This window comes from Ursus arctos, unplaced genomic scaffold (assembly GCF_023065955.2).
Source record: "Ursus arctos isolate Adak ecotype North America unplaced genomic scaffold, UrsArc2.0 scaffold_7, whole genome shotgun sequence".
Taxonomy (NCBI): Eukaryota; Metazoa; Chordata; class Mammalia; order Carnivora; family Ursidae; genus Ursus; species Ursus arctos.
In genome coordinates, this window is record NW_026623089.1 from 9,039,447 (window position 1) to 9,056,667 (window position 17,221).

The 17,221-nt window shown below is 55.4% G+C and overlaps 1 protein-coding gene and 1 long non-coding RNA gene across 2 annotated transcripts in view; both read right to left on the reverse strand.

Annotated features, from left to right (window-relative positions):
• HTRA1 (HtrA serine peptidase 1) overlaps positions 1–15,980 on the reverse strand; it is a 52,666-nt gene extending 36,686 nt beyond the window's left edge. Inside the window, exon 1 of the mRNA XM_026494322.4 lies at positions 15,425–15,980. Within this exon, the coding sequence (XP_026350107.1) occupies positions 15,425–15,896 (472 nt within the window). The 5' untranslated portion in view covers positions 15,897–15,980. The remainder of the gene's footprint in view (positions 1–15,424) is intronic.
• LOC130543015 (uncharacterized) lies at positions 1,144–8,714 on the reverse strand. Its single transcript, XR_008958015.1, has 3 exons — positions 8,626–8,714; positions 7,841–7,968; positions 1,144–3,359 (listed from the first exon to the last, which is right to left on the reverse strand). It is a non-coding gene; the product is annotated as an uncharacterized LOC130543015 (long non-coding RNA).
• Positions 15,981–17,221: the final 1,241 nt, after the last annotated feature.

Genomic DNA, 17,221 nt, shown 5'->3' on the forward strand with positions numbered 1-17,221 from the left:
TTGCGGGGCCCCGTGTAAAACAAAAATGCAGGGGCTCCTTGTTCCAAAAGTATTAAGAAATCCAAGAGGGTGACAGCAGAGCATGAACCCAGGTATGGGGTTCTTCCGAGCATGGACCGCCCAGGCTGCACACCCACGAAGCCGGCCCTGCCTGCATTTCCATTTCATTTGATTTAAAACCCAAAGAGCAGACGAAGTACTGAGAAGCAACTCCTGGGGGCTCACGGAGATGCTGAATCAGGCCGAGCCCAAGAGCCCACAGGCAGTCTTCGGGGGTGGAGGGACAGCCCACGTGCTGGGAGGCAGTCACCCCCCTTCCATTGCCCAAGGTGTGGGCACCGCTCCCACACGGGGGAGGCAAGTGTGTGATCTCAGGCAAGCCCCTTGGGGCTGAAGGTTCCTCAACTTTAAAATAAGGAGGCTCGACTGGGTGGCTTCCAAGGACCCTCCCGGCTCTCGAGGAGAAAGGGAAGGCATCACTTGACATTTCACCTACTTGCTGCAGCCTTAAGCGCCACTAGAGGTATTGGTCCTTTCAAGCCTACAAATCACAGCACAGCCCGGTTCCAACGATTGGCAGGACGCAGGGAGAAGGACAAGAAATGTGAAGAAAGGAACTCAGCCAAAAAGGCCAGAGTCGGCCAGGGCCTGCTGGCCAAGGGACCGCGGGAGGGCGGTCGGGGACAGCTCGCCCTCCTCCGCTGGCCCGGGCCCCCTCGAGCTCCCATTCCAGCCTTTCTCTTCCTTCTGTCACAAGGGCCTGGGCACAAGTGACAAAAGAAATGAAGTCCCTTCAAAGGCAAAGGCACAAAATGTTAGAGAAGAAGGCCAACGGAAAACACGTTCCCATTTTCACCTGAGGGGCAGAAGCCCCCCTTCCGCACCACCATGTGATGACCAGGAGAAGAAATCACCCCTGAGGGGCACCTGAGTGGCTCAGTCGTTAAGCCTCTGCCTTCGGCTCAGGGCGCGATCCCAGAGTCCTGGGACCGAGCCCCACATCAGGCTCCTCCGCTGGGAGGCTGCTTCTTCCTCTCCCACTCCCCCTGCTTGTGTTCCCCCTCTCGCTGGCTGTTTCTCTCTCTCTCAGATAAATAAATAAAATCTTAAAAAAAAAAAAAAAGAAAAAGAAATCACCCCTGAGATGCCAGCTCAGACCCACCACTGCTCTAGACTCAAGGTCCAGCCCCAAAACCTTGGGACATTTCCCCTGGCCACCAGCAGAAGCACAGCCAGCCAGGCTCCCACTGGTTCAGAAATTGTAAATAGAGAAACCACCACAGCAGGTCCCGAGTGGGGTGTCCTGAAATATTTAGTCTTTCGGAAGGGCTCAGTTGCTTAAGGGGTCTGGGACACACTCCTCAGCTGTCATCAGCCACCTTCCCACGGCCCCAAACCCCCGAGCTTGAGCCCCCCATATGAGGTCCTGCCTCTGGAGCTCCATCCTCCAAGTGCCAGCCTCAGCTCAGGCCCACAATCCACGGACACCCCAGAACGTATTGCCACGGGAGTGCGTGCTGGAGGCCGTCCTCCTTTCCATCTTTCGATGGTCCGAGGGGCACGTCTGAACATTTCTTTGTCCCTAGCTTGGCCAAATTAAAAATAACTACCAACAGGCTACTTGCTGGGTAAATAAATCTGGGCCCAAATCCAGAGGGGACCTCCAGGGGGAAATTACACCCCTGGCACATCACCTGCTCTCCCCCGCCCAGTCCTGCTCTGTTCTGCTCAGCCTGGAACCTTCAGAGAGGGGCCAGTGGAGCCTGGCGGGGTGGAGGGTGGGGGGAAAGGCAGTCAGAGCTGGATCCAAAGCTTGGCCCTCCGATGCACCTATTTCCCCAGCACTGCCCTGAGCCCAAGGTCCCTACACTTCTGATGGGGTGGGGGCGGGGGGTGCAACAGCAGAGAGACAAAACAAAGCAGAGACGGGAGGGCTGCAGGCCAAGGCCGACTGATAGGGAGCGCCTGCCATGGCCCGTCGCTGTGATGGCAAGAACACCGTGGCTTTCGCTCAGTGACGGGCCCCGCCACGCTGCTGGCCCCAGCGGGCCTTTTGATGTCATAGTTGGAACTGGGCTCCTTACTCTGCCGGGCACAGGCGCCTGAGGCCGCAGCAGGTCACCTGTCCCACTTGTGTAGGTGTGCGGAGACCGGGGCCGAAGCAGGCGGGTCACTAACCTGACACCGCGCTGCTGGGAGGGGTGCTGGTCCACATTCAGGGAGGGCGAGGGGGATGCTTTTTCACTAAGAAAAGCTCTCTTTGTGAGGTTGAATGATGAATTCGAGAATGACCTCGAGAGGCGGGCAGGCTGCATTACAGGAGCCAGACGGCGGCGGAGAAACGGAAAGCTTCCTCCTCTTACAGTGAACGTTCACGACTTTCTCCCTGAGGGTCCGCAGAGAAATCAGTTTAAGCAGGTTCCTAATGGGTAATAGTCATGAAGTGCAAAGGGGCTGGGGCCTCCCGTTGGCAAGAGTGGTTGCCTGGGGGAGGGGGGCAGGTGTGAGCAGCAAAGACGCCTCGCAAGACTCATTTACTCCAGTTTGAGTGACTGCATTCTGTCTGTCCCACTCGATTCCATTCCAAGGACACTTGTCAGCCACGGCGCCAGCCCAGAGGCTGGCCCAGCGCTGGTCTGGGGTGTGGAGGCAGCAGAAACAGAAGCGAGACTTTGCACATTCCAGGAAACCAGACCCCCATTCTAATCAGTGCTGCGGCTGCAAATTCCAGGGCGCTGGGGGCCCCGCGCAGTGAGGTTTCCCTGAACCTGGCGGAGAAAAGGCACAGGAGGGAGAAGAGGGGCATCACCGGGCTGTGGCGAAGGCAGCAGGCTGAGGTCTAAAATAAACCTGCAAATCTCGTGCCTCGCCAGGAGCGCCCTGCTGCAGATTGAAGGAAGAACGAAACGGAAGACACGGTTTTGGAGTCAGACTTCCCAAGGCCAAAGGCTCTTGGACCTCTTCTTGTTAAAATAAACTGAATTCACAAGTAGCAACTGCTCCTTTTTTTTCTTTTTAAAGATTCGAAATTGAATGAGGGACTCCCATGCCCTCTGTCTTCTGTACAGAAATAAAGAAATAAAATTCGGGAGGGTTCTGTGTGACCTATTTCTCCCCTCATCACGAATAAAGGAGGAAGAGGAGGCGGAGCCCGGGAGCCTGGCCTCGATTTGCAGCCCACACTGGCACTTCCAAGCGCTGGCAGCCCCTCTCTTTCCGGAGCAGTCTCCCAGACGGCTGAGAGTGGGAAAAGCTCTCCTGACGCCAGACCTCAGGCTGCGAATCCATCCCCCAATGCCCACGGTGCCCTGAGCGCGGAGCCGTCTGCAGAGGCTGGGCCAAGGCTGCCGCAGATGTTTCTGGAAAAGAACAGGGCAGGTGAAGTGAAGGAGCGCAAACCCTGACTCTGACCCAAACAAGTCTGAGACGGTCTCTCCCGACCCCCAGCAGGCTTTCGGGGGCACCTGGCCAGTTGGCTGCAAACCCCTACACATGCTGTCAGTCACAAGCGTGGCTCAGCATCAACGTAGCTGGTAAAAGGTGCCTTTTCCAGAACAATGTGTCTATGTTTAATGGTGCCTGTCATTGCTAATCACTTTGCGGTTTCATTGGTCCAATAAAAAAAAAAAAAAAAAAAGGTCCTTCCTTGCACACCATGGTGAATGCTTGGATTTGGTCAGTCTTGTTGCCTTCGACAGTCTTTCCTGACCTATTGTCTGTATTAGGGGAAAAAGTTTCCAATCAATTCCCCCACAGTTTTTCTTTTTCCCGAAGTCTCCGGAATGCCCAGCATGATGTGTCTTTTATTACTATCAGGGAACCGACTGACTGCTTGGTTCACAAAAACACTACTGACGTCCCCCTTGATAAGCATCTGGCTCCGGTCTTGACCTTCCCAGATTTCTCATTTGGGTTCTCTTCCTGCTCGGACTGCTCCTAGTTGTTATGTCTGGAGTGGCGGGGAAGGTTCAGGCTCCGTAAGCAGCAGGCTGGGAGGAGATGGCTGAGTTGCTCAAGGGGCCTGGGAGACACCCTCCTCAACCGTCCTGGGCCCCCTCCCACAGCCCCCTGGTGGAGGGGGTGGGCCTGGGGTTCGGGCTGGGGAACAAGAAGGTACAGGGAGGGACGTGATCAGCGAACCAAGGCCCTCCGTCCAGGAAGGGGACAGTTCCTCGTGAGAAGTGCCCCATACCCATTCGTAATGAGCACGGACCTCCAGATCCAAGGAAGAGAATGAGGGTAATTTGTAAAACTGACAGAAGCCAGAAGGAATCTTTGGCTCGAGTAAGAAGTGAAAAGTGGGCCCTGAGACCCCAGACAAGCCACTTCCTGTCTCTGGGCCTCAGTTACCTCAGCAGTAAGATGATGAGGGGCTAGGCGACACCATTTCCGACATCCTTTCCAGCTCCCAAAAAAAGGTATATGATCTAATAAACCTGAAAAGTACATTTCCTGATCTTTTCCTTTTGGCCTATAATTCCCATCCATATAGAATATTCCTGTTTTCAAGGCTGGTTTCCTGTGTCCCGCGCTCGGGTTTCTTCCGACAGAACCAGCCAGGGCTGCCTCACCAGTTTAGACTTTCAAAGTGACCTTCCCGGCTGGGATTAGGATCCCCGGTCAGGAAGAGCAGATAGAATTAAAAGTCTGGCCTTCCTATATCCACACAACAGAAGACGGTGCGGTCGTAAAATGGAATGTTCCAGAACCTAACAACATGAATGAACCCTGAAAACATGACGCTAAGTGAAACAAACCAGCCATCAAAAACCACACATTGTGTGATTCCATTAATATGAAATGTCCAGAAGAGGCAAACCTACAGGGACAGAAAGCAGATTCGTGGTCGCCCAGGGCTGAGCAGAGGGGAAGTACGGGGTGCGCGCTAACGGGTCCTGGGTTTCTTTGGGGCGTGATGAAAACGTCCTAGAATTAGATCGTGGTGACAGCTGCACCCCTGTGAATATAGGGGAACAGTGAACCATACACTTGAAGAGGGTGAATTTTACGGTATGTGAATTATGTCTCAATAGAACTGTGATAAAAAAGGAAAAAAATGTCATTTTTTCCTTTTTACTCTTTTAATGTGGCTACTAGAATGTTGGATTTTATCTATGTGGTTCATGTTATATTTCTGTTCATGTGTACAAGAAACATTTGAATACACATATTCGTCAGTTTTCAAAACAAACAAAAACATTCTGGTCTCCTCCTGCATCCTGGGCAGCCTTCGCATCCAGGAGGCTCAGTGTGGAGACGCCTGGGCTGGGTGTCCAGGACTCACGGTCTCGGTCATAGTCTGACTTGTGACCTCGGACCTTCACATCCCCCCGCCTGTCCTGGCTCCTCACAGAAGACGCTAGTGAGTCTGCTTCTCTCTCCCTCTCCCTCTGCCCCTCCCCACTGCTCGTTCTTTCTCTCTCTCTCCCTCTCTCTCAAATAAACAAATAAAATCTTAAAAACAAAAGAAAAAAGCATCCACCTGAGAATAAAAAGAATTTAGAGATCAACCAGGTCGTTAACTCACTGAGCAGGATGACTCGTTTGGTACCTTCCAATTCTATTTATCTTGAAGGATTTCTTTCAGGGGACTTTCTTTTTGCCTGCCTCGACCATCAGTGACTTAAGAGGTTGATAATTTTATAGCTGATGGCAACAAACCTGGGTATAATCCTCTTGGGTAACAACTTGGCAACATACACCAAAGGGCATAAAAAATCCGTATCATTCCATCCAGTCGTTGTACCTGTTAACATCTTCCCAAGGGAATAACCCCAGATATAGAAATAATGATGAGCACGAGAATGTTCATTTCAGTATCGCTCACAACAGCAACCACAGCTCAAATGGACACAGAGAGGGGACTGGTCAACCAGACGCTGGTGATGCTTGGGACAGAGACGATGAAGCTGCCAGAATTGTGGCTCTTTTTCTGTTTTTCTTTATCTGTGACGTAATTAAACCATATTTATAACTTTAAAAAACTGGTAACAGTAAAATATGTCATCAAAAGTATGAACGCGTTTCCCAAGATATCTATACAGTATGGTAAAGAAATTAACAAGAGCCTTTATGCCACGAGAAGGGAAGCTTGGTACATTCTTCTCAAAGAAAATCTAACCACAGCTTAAAAGGCACAGAAGCATCTCAGCCCTGATTTATCTGGCATGTCCACCATGATATTTGTACTGTTTTTGTTTTTTTTTTCCCTTCAGCAAGAGCACTATAATTACTATTCAAGGGCATTAATAGTATGTGCTTAGAACTCTTGAGAGGAGAAATCAGTCATTACATGGATAGTTTTGGGGTCATCTTCCAACCAAAGGACACTGCTGGGGGGGGCATGTTTTATTTAGCATCATTTTGGGAGACTAAGCAAAAGTACCCACCATTTCTCAGCCTCATAGGAAAATCATCTGCATGGACCCTGTCCCCTCCCAAACACCCACCTGCTCCCGCAGGAAGATATGGCTGAGGTGGGAAGGGCTCAACGGCTCTTCCTTGGGCCCCAGCACAGAGTCTACAGTGCCCCACCACCACTGATGAGCAGGTAAGCTTGTGAGAAGCATGCTCCCTGCGGGTGACTCAGTTTCCCCATCTGTAAAGCGAAGAGTTGGGCTACAGGACCTGCAAGGACCTTCCACACTCAGGTTTCAGGTTCTGGGATTCGGTCCTCTACAAGTCCTAGTGAGTACGGCCAGCCCCCAGTGTCTCGGCAGGGAAGGAGTTGTCCTTGTCCACAAGACCCCAGAAAACAAGCAAATGGGGAGTTACCCTAGTCCGAGACGGGCTGTGGAAGCGCAGTGATGTTTCTCAGAGGATGAAGGATTATCTGGCTGGGCAGTGAGGGGTCCCAAGGGAACAGGCGGCTTATAAGAATACTACACAACCCCACAGGCAGAAAGGAATCAGCGTACATGGGTCTTTTCTAGATGGCCTCAAATTCTTGCCCTTCCTCCTGTACCTTCTGTTATCAGATTTTTCCTACTGGGGTTCCCCAGTGAGGGCTGAACCATACTGGGCCATATTTTTCAGAGCCAAAAAGGTCAAACTGGTGAAGAAATTTCAAGCTGGGACCCAAGGAACCTCAACTCAGGCCATTCCTTGACCAGCAAATGTTCCACAGAAACTCAGCCTGAGGAACTCAGAATGCAGGCCACGGGTTCCCTTACACGAACAAGAGATGATGCTGTGCTCTACATAATAATTGGGGTGCTGGTGTTTTGAACCCAAGTGCTCTTCCCTTGGAGCTGATGGTAGTGGTCTCTGCCTTTGGCTTTCTGAAACAGAAGATCGGTGCTTGCAAACAATTCAGTGACCTTGGCCAAGAGCTATGGTGTCTCGGTGGGACAAGGGAACATGCCCTGAGGAGACCCATGTCATTTTTTTTTTTTAAGATCTTATTTACTTATTTGAGAGACTGATTGATATGGGGGGTGCGGGTAGAGCGTGCATGAGCCAGGGCAAAGGGAGAGGGAGAAGCAGACTCCCCGCTGAGCAGGGAGCTCAACACAGGGCTCGATCCCAGGACCCTGGGATCATGACCTGAGCCGAAGGCAGACGCTTAACCGACTGAGCCACCCAGGCGCCCCAAGACCTATGACTTTTCCTATCCTTCTGGCGCCCCTGCTTGGTGCTGGTTCTACCAGGAGTCCCGAAGAATCTGGAATTGCCAATTAGAGGTCCTAATTCCTTGCAGCTGTGATGCTCCAGGACTCCCAGGTGACAAAGCACCTTCCCAGCCTGACCCTCCCAGTGTCCTTCCGAGGTCTCCAAGGCAGCAGCCTTCGCCCCATGTCATAGATAAGGAAACTGAGGCTGGAGGGAGTTAGTAACTTACCCAAAAGGTCCGAGGGGGGCTAGAACCCATGTTTCCCAGGACACGAGTAGGTCATAGAGGAGACCGTGGCTCAGGGTTTCGGAACAGACTCAGGAGACTTCAGCGCCCCTCTTTCAGGAACCGACGGCCTGAGCCGGCAGAAGGTCAGTAAGGCCAGAGTTGACCTGAGCAATATTATCAATCTGCCAAACCTAACTGGCATTCATAGAAAACTCCACCCAACAACGGCAGAATATTCTGCTGTTCACATGAACACTCACCAAGACAGACCACATTCCAGACCAGAACACACACCTGAACAAACTTAAAAGAACACAGATCATACAAAGTATGTTCTCAGACCACAATGGAACTGAACTAGAAATCAATAACAGAAAGATAGCTGGAAACCCCCCAAATATTTGGAGATTAAGTAACACGCTTCTAGATAACACTTGAAGCAGAGAAGTCTCAAGCCAGGGTTTGGGAGCACGGCAGACCTGCGTCCCAATCCCAGCTCTGCCTCAGCCCTACTGGCTAGCCTTGGGCGATTACAGTCCACTGCTTGGAAGTGGACTGCCACGCAGCCAGGGAGCGAGGACGGTGCCACTCCCTCCCCGGATGCGTCCAGCAAGCGCCCTGAGTAGGGGCGGTCACCCGGACAGGCCCCTAACTCAGGCAGCACAGCGCCCCCTCCCAGAGAGCACCCAGTGGCCGTAGCTCTTCGGGTCACTGTTTTGCCCACTGTTCCCCACCACCTGGCCGTCCTGGAGAATACTGCCCTCCGGGCCCCCCGGCCAGCTCACTCTGCCAGAGAAAAGCAGATGTGCCCGCAAGACGCTGAGCCTTCTCTTCTCTACATCCATTTGGCGGCCACCTGCCTGGGCACCCCCGCCGGGCAGAACTCTCTGTGTCCATCCATCCCCACCAAGCGGCGACTGCCACTTGGAATACCGGCTCCAAAGACAGGGTTCTCCTAGCCACGGAGCGCGAGATGACTCAAGTGCCAGATGAGCCAGGGAAATCTCACCCGAAACTGTGTGAAAGGGAACTCTACTGCGAATCTCGCCAGGCCCTGAGAAGAATAAAAAAACAGCTCATGACACACACACACACGCAGACCTACCGTCTTCTCAAGATCTGATTGCACAACTCACGAAAAAGATTTCCTGAGGCCTGAAAATCTTGCACAAGGCTCTGACTCATTTAGACAAGGCTTATTCAAGTTTGAAAATTATCAAAAATTCCAGCCACGACAACATGCCCTCCGAAACCATCATGTGCCGAAGGGGATGGGCTCAGCCCCTGGTGAGGGACCAGCTGCGGTCACACGAGGCTGTGCAGGACTGTTTTCGAAATGTGCTTACTTGACAATCTGTCCCGGGAAGCTCAAATCATAGGGTACCCGCAGGCTCCCAAACTCTTTTTCCCCCTTAAGACGTGACAATTCTTTCCATGGGAGGAGTTCCGAAAACATGGAAAGCAACCCAAGGATTATTCAAGAAGGTCTCCGGGCTTCAGGGCTACCCACTGCTACTTCCTGAGCGTCACGGACCCCAGGGAGGGGTAACGAGATGCCACCTGTCAAATCCCAGGTGTTCCAGCTCTTCGTTCTAGAGAAGTCACACACTTGTCAAATGGTATCCAAGCAAGGACCAGGGGGTTCCGAGGGGGACGGGCAAGGCGGTGCCTGAGTCCCTCTGCCCGGAGAAACTTTCTGAACATACTTATTGGCAGATTTCAAGTCGGTCCGCAGGACACACATCCCTTACCTAACCCTCCTTCTCTGCGAAGCCTTCTCTAACCCACCCACCCGCTTATCCCCAGAAGACATGATGGTTATAGCGCCCCCCCCCCCCCCCACTGAGCTGACTCCTTGTCAGATGCCGCAGTCAGGATGGCAGCTAGAGCCTGACAGCTAATACTGACGGGGTTCTAGTAACGTATCACGTACACCCCCAAGCGCTTCATCTAAGTAGGTGTTTCCACCCTCCAGCAACACCAGGACATTTGCATGCCAGTCCTCGTGTTTTTATAATGATTTCACTGATGGGGAAACGGAGGCTTATGGAGATTAAGTCACACCCAAGAAGTTCCACGTTTAGAAAGTGGTGATCTGACTCCTTCAGCCAGGTATTATGTGACCTACTACGAGCTCCTGAAGACCACGGGCTGCCTGGCCTTACTCCCTTTGACTCCCTACATCTGGGCCTTCTGCGTACACAGTAGGTGTTCCATAAACGCTCTGAACAAACTTAGAACTCATGTCACTAATTCCAAGAGCTAAACTCTGGGCCCTGACAGCAGCGAGGGACATGCGTCTTCGCTGCCACTCACCTCTGTCCTGTGTTGTGTTGTACTAGCTGGTGTCCATCGGTGGCTCTGGACACACGTCACCCAGCAGCACCGGATCACCCATCCTCCCTACGACTCCTGGGAGCCTTGCCAAAAGCATCTGGAATAGCTACACTTCTCAGTTTCTCTGCTAATATTAATTTTCTTTTTCTTTCTTTCTTTTCTTCTTCCCTCCCTTTCTTTCTTCCTACCTTCCTTCCCTCCTCTTTTCTTTTCTTCCTTCCTTTCTTTCTCCCTTCCTTCTTTCCTTCCTTCCTCCCCCTCCCTCCCTCTCTCTTTCTCTCTTCCTTTCTCTCTCTTTTTTATGGCAGAGAAGGTGGGAAGGAAAGATGAAATGACTCAGGAGGGATCTCACTCCAGGGACCCATGCGGCCCAGCCTCGGAGCCCCTGCAAAGCAGCAAGAGGCACCAGGTTCGCCGGGGCTCCTGTCTTGGGGGGTGGGCATGTCACCATGGTGGTCACCCAGGGATTTTCCACAGCCAGCGAAAGCTGAAGTACTAGGAAACCAAGCCCAAGAGGGGCCACATGCAAGATGGGCCAACGCCAACCCAGGCTTTATCCATCAATAACTTAAGAAAAGAAATAACTCATCCCAGCCTTGAAAATAGGGATGAAGCGACCACAATTTTTCAGACTAGTTTTCTTACAGGAATCACTGACCAGTCCAGCTAGAAGGGACCTCAGAGATCATCTGGTCCAATCCCCTCATTGCTGAGTCTCTGAGAGGTTGGGGGCAGGTCACCTGGTCAGGTAACAGCCTGGGAAGTGACCAGCCTGCCGGTCCCTCCACACCAGCTGGCCTTCCAAGGAACCCTCAGCCTCCAGCCAAACTTGATTTCTTCTTCAAACTAAGCCTCACCAGAGCTATTTATTCACTTGAAATACAAGCTCACGGAAAGTCTGATTTCTCAACCAAGGCACGAAACTGTGTCCAGTATCGCACAGCTCCAAGTGGACTCAGAATCCAGCCTTGCTGTCCGGAGGCTGTCGGACGTCTGACCACAGTTAGCTCACGGTCCCCACCATAATCGCTTACCGAATGCAGTTATTTTAAGCTCTAATGCAACCTATTTACAGCTCTTCTGGACGGAATGAAGTTACTCAAATGCTTGGCTTTCGATATTGTTAACTTACAAATTTTATGAAACCTCATTACTTTAACTCTTTAGCAAAACCGACAGAGAATAAAAGCAAATAACCAACCAGAGAGAGCAGAGCCTCATAGACTGTGGCAAAGACAGTTCTTCTAAACCGGTGGTTCTTAACCGGGAATGCACAGCCAGGCTCCACTTTCAGAGGCCGTCCCTCCTCAGGCCTGGGGGGGGGGGGGGCAGGGGTACCGGGATGAGGATGGGGAGAGCTCCAGGCTTGTCTGGGCGGCGTTTTGGGTGGGGTGGGGTGGGCTGTCCTGTCGGGGGTACTAGGAGCAGAAATGGAAGTGGCTGCTGCTTTGGGAAGTCTCTTTCAGCCTCTTTCCTGGCTGCTTGTCCATTTTCTGGCAGAGGTCTGCAGCACCAGACACCCTGGCCCGTCTTTTGCAATATCTGGGAATCCAGACAGGCCTTTCTCTCCCCAGGGAGAGAGGCCTGGAGCTCTGCTTTGGAAACATCTTTACTCCAGCCCCTTCTGCTCCTTTGGCTTTTCTGCAGCAAGAGCTGCCCTGATGGCAACTGGGGGCAACCATGTCCTCCAACTCCCGTGCCTGTGGAATGAGAGCTGGGAGGTGTCCTACATTTCATCCCAAGGCCATGGCCATCTGGAGCACTGTTTACTCCAGCTATTAGCTGCGGCTTAGCTGAAGTTGGCGTATAATCTTAGTTTCTCTGTCAACAGCACGGCATGGTGATTATGAATGGGCCCTGGACCAGATGCATGAGTTCAAGTCCTGGACAAGGAACTTGTCTGTGACTCTGTCTCCCAGCTGTGACACAGGGAAGATTACAGCACACCCTTCCTACAATTCTAGGAGGGTCAAATGAGTTAACATACGCCTGGCACAGAATAAGCTCTAAATATATGTTAGCCTTTATTATTATACTGTTATATTAACTGCAATTCCTTTCTTTGTTATAATTTCCTGACAGTACAGAGTTTTTGCTTTAAACTAATCCAAACCGCTAATGGTGGAAGAGGACAGAGGTCTTTGTTCTCTAGCATAATTGGACACTTTCCCATCCAAACCCTGACAGCAGCACTGATTTCTGAAATAGAGGAGTTGACTTCATTTCCAGAGTCATTGTCAGGAGACGTTGTCTGAAGTTTTCATGAAACAGTGTACAGATAAAAGTACTCTCTTTTCTTTAATTTTTTAAAAAGATTTTACTTATTTATGGGAGAGAGAGCGCGCATGAGCAGTGCGAAGGGGCAGAGGGAGAGGGAGAAGCAGACGCCCCACGGAGCACAGAGCCCAACGCACAGCTCGGTCCCAGGACCCTGAGATCACGACCTGAGCCGACGTCAGGTGCTCAACCTTTCCGAGCCACCCAGGCACCCCCAAAGTGCTTTCTTTTAAATGGCGACACGTTCCGCCATCCAAAGATCCACCACGACTGTGAAGAGCCGCTCAGCTGCCCAGGGCCTCGGGTCTGCGGGCATTTCCCGCTCCCGTCCCCTCGCTCTCGGCTCCGGGCACACCCTCCCTAGGATCTTGGAAATCATGGGGCCCACTCATGTCTCCGGAGCTCCTTCCCCACATCCTTGCATGGCTCCCTCCAACCTCAGGCCTCCTGCGTCCACCCCAGTGAAAACAGCATCCCTGCCAACCCTCTCCGCCAGAGCCGGCAGCCAATTCACCTCATTTAACAATGACGTCAAGCGACCTGCTCATGGGCAGGGCTTCGACTGAATGAAGTCTTGGCTCCCAGGCTCCGGGCCTCAGAGGAGCCTCTGGGCAGTCAAGGGTGGAGTGCGAGATGAGGGAGGGGCGGGGGGCAGGGGGCGGGGGGCGGAGGGCGGGGGGCAAAAGCAAAGCCTTCCATGAAGGGCAGCCCGGATGGCCCCGTGTCTCTGGGTTCTCGATGTGTTCACTCATCCTCTACCCACACGCCGGTCAGGTGCCCCCTGGGTGCCAGGCAGACAGAGAAACACACAGTGTCTGACCCCCGCCGCGCTCGGTAAATATTTGCAGAGAGAGGAAAGGGTGAGAACAGCCTTGCCCCCTCTGTCTCTCTCTCCTCCCAAGGCTGCCACGCTCATCATCCTGTGGCTGTCCCGTCGCTGGCTCTCCGGGAGCCTGCTGTGGGCCCGATGGCCAAAGGGCAAGGACCCGTTTCTCTCCCCACGGCGACTAGGAATGCGTCTGCCAAGCGCGGAGCTCGCTAAGGGATGCCACCTCATGGGCCATAAACGAGGTGCTGACCCGGTACAGCGAGACTACACACAGTAACAGCTGGCTTGTTTTTGACACACATATGCAATGTGCTTTCTTAATGTCGTCACCTGACACCCAGACGACGGCGGTGGCCCTAACGCGCACCTGGTGCGTGCCACACTCCGCCGCTAGGTTAGTCCTACACTGGGGTTTCTCTAAGCAGCACCGGTCCAAGAACCTCCCAGTACGTAGCCCAGCTGGCCTCTTCCGGTCAGGGCCTCTGCGCCACCAGCCTGGGTCACTCTCACTGCCCTCCCCCAAGGTCCCCAGCCACACTAACCTGTTCGCCAGCTCCCAAGCCAGTCTCAGGCTTTGCCCAGGCTGTTCCCGGCCCTCTGGAAACTGGAAACTTCCTTCACCCTGCCTGACCTCTCTTCCTCAGCCTTGGGGCTGAGCACGAGACTCGCTGGGAGGAAGGCTATCTGGGTTCGAATTCCAGCTGAGTGGCCTTGGGCCAGTAACTGAACCTCAGTTCCTCCATCTGTAAGGGGGATAATAGCAGATGTCCCCGCCTCATGAGGCTGTGAAGCCGAGTGAAGTCACACGGGTAACATGCCCGGCGCACAGGCTGAGGCACAGAGTGCACACGCACACCTGTGCATTGTCACACCCGTACCTCAGTCCCCGCTGGATCCTTTCTCTCCAAGATAAGTCTCCTGCACCCACAGCTGGCTCCTTCCTGAGGGCAGAGGCCCGGCTCCCTGCTCCTGCGTCACGGGAATCCTCCAATCTCTCCTGGACAGCTCTGGCACCTTGCTCTCCGCGTGAGCCAACCTGTGCCAGGCCCTAGCTGGTCATGTTGGACCCTATTCCGACAAAGAACATCTAGACCAGCCCCTGGCGCTGAGCTTTCCCCCCTCCCTCTCCATGCACTGCCGGCGGCAGGAGGCGGCTGCCAAGTGCACTGCCAAGCGCGGCTGGCCCTGCCCTACACCGCTGGATTGGCCGCAGCTGAACTCCGTACTGTTTTTCCACATGGTCTCTCCGACTGGAGACCAGAAGCATCCCTCTGGAAGGTCCCGCGAGAGAAACCATTTCTCCACCCGTCGCCCCATCCCCGCCGCCTCCCCCACCAAGACGGGTCCTGCTGATACAGAAAAGATGCAAAAGGAAGAAGGGGTTCAAGTGTTCATCCCGAACCCGCCTCCCACCCTCTGCCTCCGATTCCGCCATCCAAAGTCCCGTTCAGCTTATTCCAAAACACCACTTTCATTTTTGTAGGATTGGCTCAGAACACGGGAAGCAGGCAGGAGGGGACGGCGCTGATCTACCGGCGCCTGCCCAGGGGGATCATCATCGCGGGAACCGCGGAGCCGGCGGGCAACACCGTTCCTTTCAAATACAAAGTTACGTAGGAAAGTTTTCGCCTGCAGGATCCATTAATGAACGCATGGTTAACTCTACAGGCGCGGGGAGGGAGCAGGGGGGGAACCCAGGGAAGCAGGGGGACGACAAAGCGACAGAAATGAGTCCTAGCAGTCCCAACGCCTCTGGCACAAGGCACCTCTCCCAGTCCCACTCAACTCTGCGCGCACACTCCTGTCTTGTTTGTCCCTGCTCCCTGGCGCGCTGTGGTGCCCCGCGGGGCACCCAGCAGCCGGCCACCGGGCCGGACGCCCCGTCAGTCCGACCGGGGGCTGCGGGACTGAGCGCGCGGGGCACCCGCCGGGCGCGGAACCGGCCCCGGGCTGGGCGCAAAGCTGGGTTCCCAGGGGGCCCGCGGAATGCTCCTCCCCGGGGGCCGGTGCCCACCTTTCCCAGCAAGCGGGAGCCCTGAACACCCCGCGACGGTTCGCCGCCCCTCCGCTCGCCCCGGCCGCCCGTGGGGAGCGGTCGGAGCCGGGATGGCGGGACCGGGGAGCTCGGGGCGCGCGGGTACCTTGGCCGCAGGCGCCGCGCTGCAGGACGATGACCGGCGGCTGGTGCAGCCTCTCGGAGCGGCGGCTGGCTGCGCGCAGCTGACACAGGTTGGCGTAGGTGTTGGCGTCGCTGCCGCACACCGGCTCGCTGCTGGCGCACACGCAGAGGCCGGCCTGCGCGCGCCGCCGCACGGTGGCCGAGGCCGGCACCCCGAAGGGCACCACGCACTGCAGCCCCTCGCCGCACGGACCCTCCTGCAGGCCGCACGCCGCCCCCTCGGGCGCGCCGCACACCTCGCAGCAGCCGCACGCGTCGCGGACGCGGCCGCCTTCGCAGTGTCCCGGCGGCGGCTGGCAGCGCGCGGGCTCGCAGCGTTCCGGGCACCCGGCGGCCGCAGGCGCCGAGCGTCCGGCCCGGGACGGCTGCGCCTGGGCGGGCGCCGCGAGGAGCAGCAGCAGGAGCGGAAGGCACGAGGAGCGCGGGGGCTGCATGGCGGCTCCGACGGCAGCGGCGGCGGGCTGGGCGAGGAGCGGAGAGCTGCGCCGGGAAGAGCGCGGGAGGGACTAGGGCGAGCGGGTGCGAGTGCGCGCGACCGCGCGGCCCAGCCCATTGGCCTCGCGGCGGTGACGAGCCGCCTTGGGGACGGGCACGGCGGCCGCGGTGGGGAGGGCGGGGGGGCCGGCCGGATGGCGGGCGGGCGGGCGGCTGGAGCGGGGACCGCCCGCGGCGGGGGCAGGGCGGGCGCGCCCGGGCACGGCGCGGCTGGTGGGGCGCGGGCGGGGCGGCGCGCGGGTCCGCCCTCTCGTGGGGCCGGGGCTCCAGGTCTACGCGTCTCTCCTCTCCGCCGTTCGCGGGTTCTCTCACGCCCCTCGCGAGCCAAAAACTAAAAGGCTCTGCGAAGGGGAACCTGCAGTGGCCCCGCGCGTGCGGGCCCGAGAAAGTTCCCCAAATTGCCCTACTGGGGACCCGCCCCGGCAGCGGGAGGGGCCGCTGCCGGGACCCCGGGCGGCGCTGGCGCTGCTGGCTCTGGTCACGCGCTCCAGAGGAGGGGGACGGGCACCTCTCTGGCATTGACCCCCGTGTCCGGCACGCGCGACCGTGACCGTGGTCCCTGTGCATCCGTACGAAGAAGGTGGCGCCCGCGGGGGCTGGCGGAAAGCCAACGCCCAGACCCACGATTACATGAAAAAAGCAAAGAGCAGAAGTAATTAGAATAGAATCATTCGTGTCAGATTCCTTTAAAAAGTTAAGGGTGGGATGCGGGCTTGTACACGCATAGAATAGCTCCGGAGCGAGACGCCAGAGGCTGGTAACGCGCGGGGGCGGGGGCAATGGGAGTCCTGCGTGAGAGAGGGGCTTCGTACCGCCTCAGTTTTTCACCACGTGCATGATTAGCCGAAAATATTATTAAATAAAAGAGTTCATCTTTGATCTTCCATTTGAGTCTTCGCTGCATCCTTTGGGACAGACGCAAGTCAAGGCATCACCTGGAGGGGTGGGGGCGACTCCGGAGGCGGATCTCGGTGCCCCCGTGGCGCCAGGCCCGCAGGCGGCGGCCTCCAGGCCAGTGCTGAGCAGATGGACAAAGCTTATGCCTGAGGACCCAGGGGCAGACGGGTTCACACACGCCCTGCCCCGGGAGAGACGCCCACGGGCGGTGGGCTGGGAACACTGACCTTGGGGTGGAGTAGGTGTGGGAGGGTGCATGGGAGGCTTAGGGTTTTGCACTATTTTTTTGTATGTGGGTGGTTCCCTTGTGCACAAGATTTTTTTCCAATAAAAGTAGTTTTAAAAAGTAAAATCCAAATATTTATAA